At 42.7% G+C, this 8,538-nt stretch overlaps 1 protein-coding gene across 1 annotated transcript in view; it reads left to right on the forward strand.

Annotated features, from left to right (window-relative positions):
- Positions 1–4,348, forward strand: part of Snrnp27 (small nuclear ribonucleoprotein U4/U6.U5 subunit 27) — a 10,124-nt gene extending 5,776 nt beyond the window's left edge. The window contains exons 5-6 of the mRNA XM_085840401.1: positions 3,278–3,342; positions 3,983–4,348. Coding sequence (XP_085696527.1) covers positions 3,278–3,342; positions 3,983–4,037 — 120 coding nt within the window. The 3' untranslated portion in view covers positions 4,038–4,348. The remainder of the gene's footprint in view (positions 1–3,277; positions 3,343–3,982) is intronic.
- The last annotated feature ends 4,190 nt before the right edge of the window (positions 4,349–8,538 follow it).

Here is an 8,538-nt window from a genome sequence, read left to right on the forward strand (position 1 = left end):
GGAGCCTCCATACCGACTTGCATTGTTCCAGTTTATACTCCCACTAGCAGTGAGAAAGGGTTTCCTGTGCCCATAGCCTTGCCAGTATTTGTTGTTATATGTTTTATTTTTTTAAGATTGATTTGGGTTTTTTTTCTTTGAACGTTATGAGTGCCTTGCCTGTGGGTGTATACATGTTCTATATGTGTGCCTGCTGCCTGAGGATGCTAAAAGTGCATACTGAATCCCCTGAAACTGGACTAGAGACTGTTGGGACTTGCCGTGTATCCTCAGACCACACCTGGGTCCTCTGGAAGAGGAGTAAGTGCTCCTACCTGCTGAGCCATCTCTCCAGCCTGTCATTTGGCTTTTGATAATAAGCTATTCTGCCTAGGGTAAGATGAAGTAGTTTTGACTTACATTTCCCTGATGATTAAAGATGGATGTTTATTGACCATTTGTGTTTTTTCCTTTGGAGAATTGTCTTCAGTTCTGAGCTCTTGCTTTTGCAGTGGTTATCTAAACTCCATTTTAGAATTTAACCCTGTCAACACTGTGTCTAAGCCTTTTGTCTTTGTCTTGTTGATTGAGACAGTCACGATCCCTCCTGCTCCAGCCTCCCGGATCTTCTGATTCTGGGGTGTGGCAGCACATCCAACTCAAGTCCTCCTTTTATTCAGAGTATTTTTTATAGCATGTATTAAATCATCATTAATGTGTATCTAACAAATAGCAGTACTTACAGAGTGACGCTATTATCATTTTACGTTCTTAGAATAGTAGCAAAAGAGCTTGGTTTCTGATCTTGTCGTTGCCTGGTTCATATTTGTAATTCCTGAGGGCTGTAAAAGTCTCCAGACACTGACTTACTATATAGTCAAAGAGCTTTGCTTGCAAAGGAGACATTAAGTAAGCATTCTTAGATGCCCTAAAATGCAGTGGAGCATAACATGAGAGCAGCGTGGGTCAGGGCTCTTCTCTAGTCTGGTTTGGCTCAATGCATGATGGGTCATTTATGCACCACTGAGCCACGGCCCAGTTCACATGTGGTTATTTTCTAACCACTTCAAATAGGGACTAATTTGGTTCATGTGCACTTGGTTTCATGTCTGTCAGTCAGAGTCTCTCGACTTGTTCATTTTCCTTCTATTAAACATTCATAGTTTGCTTATTTTTACTAATGAATAATTTTTTCTCCCACATGCATGAGAACAGCATTAGTAATGTGCAGCTCTCCAAAAGCTTCCTAAAAAATGAGACTGCACTCAGTGAGAAGATGGGCATGATGTTCCGTTGTAAGGCTAGTCTCTTGAGGTCTTTCAAACTGCCTGTTCTTAGGAGCTCAGGTGATAACACCTCGGGAGTTTGTTCAGTATCGCTGCTTTCCTGAAAACGTCAATGAAAATAGAAGTAGAAAATTAAGTCCAAAGTGGGCCTAAGGAGACGGTTCAGTTCATAGAGTGCTGACTGTGCAAGTCTAAGGGCCTGATTTTGGATTCCCAGCACCAACAGAAAACAAAACAAAACAAAACAAAGCAGGTTGTGAGGCACACATCTGTGACCTCAGCAGCGGAGCAGGGACAAACACAAAAGGATAGGGAGATAAATGCCTGGAACATGCTGGCAGCCACTCGAGGAGGACTGACGAGATCCAGTGAGTGCTCTAGTCTCAAGTAAGGTAGAGAGGCAGTGAGATGGTTCAGTGGTGTGTGCGTGTGAACAGCTTTCAGAAGATAAGTGCAAAAACATTTAAAAGATGGAGAGCAACAGAGAAAGACACCAGCATAGAGCTCTGGCCTCTGCATATATGCACACACATGTTCATGTACACCTGCATAAGCATACCTGCATTAACGTATGCACATGAACACAATACACGCACACATAATTCCATATATGAGAAAGAAGAAAGAAAAATAATCACAAATATTTATCTTATATCCCATTTCAAATGCATGGGCTCAGCTGTACACACTTCAGTGATCAGAATCCCTGGTTTTATCCTCGTGCAGATGTTCAGTAACGTGCTGCACAGAAGCCACATTCCTAACGGAGGAGGGTTTGTCACGCCAGCGTGTTTTGTTGCATTAGTTAGTGACATATTAAGCTGGCATTTTTCTAAACTTTTGCAAGTACAGTGGCCTAGGGCCTGAAAGTACAACTTCCATCAAGAAGCTAGCTACAGCCTCAAGCCACATTTGGTGCCACATGCCTATAATGGCTAGCACTTGGGCAGAGGAAATCAGGAAATTCAGGTAATTGTCAGTTACGTACTAAGACTGGCCTGGGCTGCTAGAGTCCATCTGAAAACTAACATACAAGCAAAAAGCAGCAGGCTGCAGTTTGAGAAGAAAGCACAGTATTGCAGGGTAACACATGTGGTGTTTCAGGAAGGCACAGTGACAACGATACTATTCAGGGGTTAGAAAAGACAGTGCTGTCAGCAGCCGGGGCATTGGGATTAAACCTTGACCAGTGGACCACGCCCAGATAGCTAAAGGCTGTCGGGGCCAGGGAAGGCAACTCAGACAGAGGAACAGCATGGGGGCAAGTGGCTGTGTCAAGTCTGGACCACAGTGAGGAGGGACATGGACATTTGGAAAGGCAACAGCACCAGCTCAGCTTGTGCCTGCTCCAAGTCCCACTTCCTGACTTAAAAGTTAGAATCAATATCTGTGCAAGAGATGGGAATTAAACATACAGAAAATTGTCCCAGCTTGATTTGAGAACATTATGAGCCAAGGTTAAAGTGTGTGTAAATGAGAACTTGGATCTCGTTTCAAAAGAGTCTTTGAAGGAAGTTAGAATCTGGTGCCATGCACATCACATGCAAGCTGAATGCTTGGGCTGGAGAGATGGCACAGCGGTTAAGAGCACTGACTGCTCTTTCAGAGGTCCTGAGTTCAATTCCCAGCAACCATCTGTAATGAGGTCCGATACCCTCCTCTGATGTATCTGAAGATATTTACAGTGTACTCATATAAATAAAATAAATTAATAAATCTTTAAAAAAGAAAAAGAAACCTGAATGCTTATTAGTTGTTTTCTGGTGCTAAGGATTGGGCATGTGAGGCAGGCGCACTGCTACTGAGTACCTCCCAGCCCCACATGACTGCTTATTTGTACACTGTATTTGTACTCTTATTTTGTACTTATTTGTACTCTGTTCATACTTAGGTATGAACAGAGGTGTAACACTTGAAAGTTCATGGGCTGTCCTCTGGGGCCACCCAAGATTCACCCACTGGATCCCCTCTGTGAGCCGAGTATTTAATGCGGCCGTCTTGTTTCTCTCCAGGGGAAGAAGGTAGACGGCTCTGTAAATGCCTATGCCATCAATGTGTCTCAGAAGAGGAAGTACAGGTATGCATGCTCCCCAAGCTATGTGTGCTTGCGCTTGGAAAAGAATGTTAGTACAGGATTATTGCATGTAGGACATGTTGACATTTTCCACAGTTTGCACATGAGCCTCTGCTGCCCAAATGTTGGGATTACAAGCATCTGCCCCCAAGATTGGCTCCCTATGAAATATACTGTCTTTGTTGTTTGGATTCTGATGTGTTAAAATGTGCTTCCAATTTACATGGTAACAACTAGCTCTGCTCATTATTGCATTGAGGTGGGAGTCTCTGAACCTGAAGCTCATAATTCTGGCAAGACTGGTCAGTGAGCTCTCTTTCCCACTGCTGAGATTATAGGCTGGCTATGCAGCCATTTCCAGTTTTTTACATTCCTCATGTTTAGAAGGCCACTCTTACCCATTGAACCATCATCTCCTTGGCTCTCTTTTTGAGAACAGGGTCTCTATATATCCCAGGCTGGGCTTGAACTCACAATCCTTGCACCTCCACCCCTACAATGCTGATGATTCTAGGCACACACCATCACACACAAAATATTGCCATTTGAAAAGGTACTGTTAGTTTGAATTCTTGAAGTTACTTTTATTATACTTTTAAAATGAGTCCAGAATTTAAAAAATACTTTTCTCTTTTTATCATAGGCAGTACATGAATCGAAAAGGCGGATTCAACAGACCTCTGGATTTTATTGCATGAAACTTGAGGTGTTGGATGGAGGATTTCCCCCACCCTCGTCTGGGTCAGAGAGTATTTTATATTTTGTATTTAATACACATCAAAACAGGATCTTGATTCTTCCTTCTTATAAAGTAAGAAAGTCTTATTTATGACACCCAGTTTACTTACTTTTCAAGGCAATGTCCCTGGGGTGGCCACCAGCCCTTTTGTCTGTCCTTGTTCCTTTGAAACTGTGTGTGCTGTCTTCTTGGATGCTTGCTAGGTATTCTTAAAAACTGAAAGTGAATTGCATACATTTCCCAAATAAAACAATGTTTCTACCCATTTTATATTTATTTGACAAATATCTTTATTACTAGATTAAAGAGTCTCCCTGGATAATTTCTTTTTCTATACATAGACTTGTTTTGTTTTGAGACAAGGTCTTGTTATGTAGCCCAGATGAGCCTTGAAATTGGGGTACGCCGCCTGCCTCTAGCTCCGGGTTGCTGGAGTTACCAATCTGTCCCCAAACCAGCTTAGATGAGATATCTTGGTTCTTGGTAGTTTAAAAATTAGAAGAATGGAAAATGTATAGCTTTGGGTTTTTGTATATTCTTCATTTCACCCCAAAATATCATTTACTATGTTCATTAACACAAGCCACATGTATTTGCTGTAAAACTGATTTAGTAGAACCAGACAGCAAAAGAACAAGCCAACTCCCATGTAATCTACAGCAGAAACATTTTGTGTGTGTCTTTTCAGGCTCTCATGGGCATATATTTCTTACCCACCCATGAGATAATAAGTAAAATGTACATACAGCCCTCCCCTAACCCTTTCCTCATTTTTATTAACACTGTTTGTTTGTTTGTTTGTTTGTTTGTTTGTTTGAAGACAGGGTTTCTCTGTGTAGCCCTGGCTGTCCTGAAACTCACTCTGTAGACCAGGGTGGCCTCCAACTCAGATCCACCTGCCTCTGCCTCCCAAGTGCTGGGATTAAAGGCCCGTGCTACTACGCCAGGCTTTACTAGGAACATTTACTAGGTGGACTGTGGCTGTGGTATTATAGCCCCCACTAATGCTAACATTCAGATTATTCTAATCTATTGGCATTTTAAACATTTATATAAGTATTTGTGTCTCATGATTTTGTTTTGTTTTGTTTTGTTTTTGACTATCTTTAATATCCTTGTTAATTTTTTGGTTAGCATATATAGTAATGAGTCTTGTTCGACATTTCCATGGTCTATATCATTCTGCTTTGTTTTTTATTTGCTCTCCCCATCCCTGCCTTCTCCTGCTGGTGGTCTCTTTCCTCCCTCTGCTTTCATATAATGGATATTCCAGTACCTTCTTTTCTCCCCTCTACCCTCTCCAGATCTTTCTTCCCTTTCATGGTCCCTTTTATACATTCATGACCCCACTCACATATAGGTACATGTGCACTTAAATTTAAGTCTAGATTTCACATGGAAGTGAAAACATGGAATATTCAGGTAGCTTATTTCACTTAGCATAATGGTTAGATTTTTTTAAATCTAAGAGGAAATGGTGGGGGGCGGTCAGGATGGTTAGGACCTTTTCCTTTAACAGGTTGCTCTCTTCCAGAGGCACACTTAGTGTCAGATCTTCTGAGAATCCGTGTGTTGGCTTTGTCCTTTGACTCATTACTTCCCGGCCTTCAACTGTCTCCCACATGGCTTTGGGTATGCATGCCATCTTGGGCCTTCTTAAGCTAAAGCCTTGATGATGCCTACAGCATCAGGACCTCAAATGTGAGAGCCCTTGCTTCCCTCCTGCAATCTTTCCTGAGGCTCCCCCATGAGTAACAGTTTACTCCTTCGTTCAGACAAATTTTGGGGTCATCCTCAGCCTCTTTTATGCCCTGCATCTGACTGACATTTATTTGACCATTGGTCACTCCTACCACCCAGCTTGCAAGTCCAGACTTGCACTCTTGTCTGTACTGCAGAAGCTCCAGAAAAGTCCCCTTTCTGTTCTTGTTGCCTCTTTACTCCCCACCCAATAGCAAGCATCACCGCATGTCCACCTGGGCTTAGTGATACTGTTAGAATGACGTCCATGTTGCTGCAGGCTCCACGTGTAAAGCACACAAGTCCTGTGTGATCTGGACTCGAGCCCTAGCTCACTGTACTTGAACACATCTAATTACATCTACTGTGCTCATTGCTATTCTCTGAGGCCAGGCTAGTTTCTCCACTTTTTCATTCCTCTGGAACATTCCCTGTCCTCTAGATGTGCTCATATTCCTTCTCTATTGAGATAAGATTCATAGCTCATAAAACATACTCTGTTAAAGCTGGCAGTGGTTTTAGTGTGTGCACATCTAGAGTCTTTTCATCATCCAAAGAAACCTTGAACTCTCTTACTACTCTATCCCCAGCCCTTCTCCCACAAGTCACTAACATATGCCATGTCTGTAGTATGTGCCTATTCTGGGTGTTTGGTATAAGTAGAGCCATGTGCTGTTCTGTCTGGCTGCTTTAACTCAGTGTCATCCACACTGTGCATTGATGTCCCCTTCCTTTTTACAACTCACTAACACTCCATCCTGAGGTTATACCTTGTTTTGCTTATACTTCAACAGCAGCAGATGGCATTTAGAATGCTTTTGCCTTTGTGAAAAATATTCCATAGATACTAGTCCGCTTTTATAGAAACACATTTTATAATTGATTTATTGAGGCAGGTCTTGCTCTGTAGCCTGGCAGTCCTAGAGCTTAAACTCACAGAGATCTGCTTGCCTGCCCCTGCCTTCCCAGTGAGCACATGTTTATTCTCAATTCCCTGGCCTGTCTATGTAGAAGTAAAAGTACTGGGCTGATAATGACCTGTTGAAGCTTGTCTGTTCCCTGCAGTGTAGGAGGTGTACCTGCCCTCCATGCCCACCTCTACTTCCCTTCACCGCACCTAGCACAGCTTAGGTCGACCATGTTTGCCAACTGGCTCTTTGATTCTGAGAGGTGGGGCTTGCCGTGTTTGCTGCTGTCCCTCCAGCCCCGTGGAGGGCCTGGTGCCTTTAGAATTGGAATGTCGTGCTGTTAGCTTTCTCACTGAGCCTCTTCTGGTTTTGTCTTTTGGTTTTGGAAAGTATCTTAGTCATTAACTGAGATGAGACTGACTCCCTTTTTAAAAGTTACTGTTTTCTTTGTATGTATGTATGTATGTATGTATGTATGTATGTATGTATAGGTGACTCCTTTTCTATATGTGTACCATATGTGTGCAGACACCAGAAGAGGCATCAGGTCGCCTGGAACTGTCGTACAGGCTCTTGTAAGCCACCTGGTGTGGATGCTGGGAACTAAACCCAGGTCCTTTGCAAGACCTAGTATGTATGCTCTTAGCCACTGAGCCTGCTCTCCAGCCCTGAGCCCCATTTACACAGAAGTCACAGACCTGGTGCCTGCCCCAGTGCCGAGTGCTGGGGGTTATAGCTGTGCTTCACCAGACCCTGCTTTTTCTTTGCCTTTAAAAAAAAAACCAAAACAAATAGAGATAATTTTACAGCTGAATTAATATGGAGCCTTGTAGAGCTTTCTGTGCCTGTGTAAGTTAAATCTACCTTGAAAGAGCTCTGATACCCTCCACTGTGTTCTGTGCAATATAGTATATGGGTCAATATACATTTGTGTATGTGTGTTTGTGTGTGTTTCTCTATTAGAAGTTTTAAAGATTCTAATGTCATGATGAGAGAAGCCATGACATTGAATGTTTAAAGCGACATCAGCAAAGGGTTGATATTAAAGCAAAAATGTCCTGTTTGGATATTTGCTACACCAAATAACATAAATTCCTCAAAAATATAGAAGACAAAATTCATCTCATACTGTTTTTATAAACTTGGTTGTGAAGAGTTTTAATTCCCACAGCCTAGGCCTTTCAGGCAATTGAGTGCTGTGGAGGATGAAGTTCTGAGGTGCTCCACAAAGCAGCCCCTTGGGTCCCATATGAGATGAGCTCAGCATTGGCAATGACCTCCACCCAGCTGGAGCCACGGGAGGCAGGGAGCCAGACTATGGGACTGAGAGACTAGATAACCATGTCAGACAGTTGGGTTTCCCCATTTAACTATTCAGTTCCTAGTTTTATCTTGCATGCTGAAAAGCACCTTTCTTGTGCTATCACAGGCATCATTTGTATTAAACTATTGGCATAGAGCTGGGGCCCACGCATTTTAGAACTCTCATGTTTGGGAGGCAAGGCCCACTTAGCAGTTCATGCTTCCATAGTGACTGACCATGTTTGGGTGATAGAGGAGAGGACTGAGCTGGCTCACCCTTTGTTTTCCACTTACTGCTTCACTGCCAGTAGATGGTGCTAGATACTCTGTTCCTAACGGCAAGTCCTAGTTGGTGTAAGCAATCCTGTTCTTGCCACCAAGAAAGGAGATTGCCGTATTTCTTAGTCTTACTCTCTGGTGTTTATGTGATTGGGTATTTTTGTTTGGAGTTGAATTTAGACGTGTTGGTGCTTAACTTACTTGCTTTATTTAGTCTCTCTGGCTTGGGTT

Source organism: Mus caroli, unplaced genomic scaffold (assembly GCF_978045245.1).
Source record: "Mus caroli unplaced genomic scaffold, Mus_caroli_1 scaffold_7, whole genome shotgun sequence".
NCBI classification, from domain to species: Eukaryota; Metazoa; Chordata; class Mammalia; order Rodentia; family Muridae; genus Mus; species Mus caroli.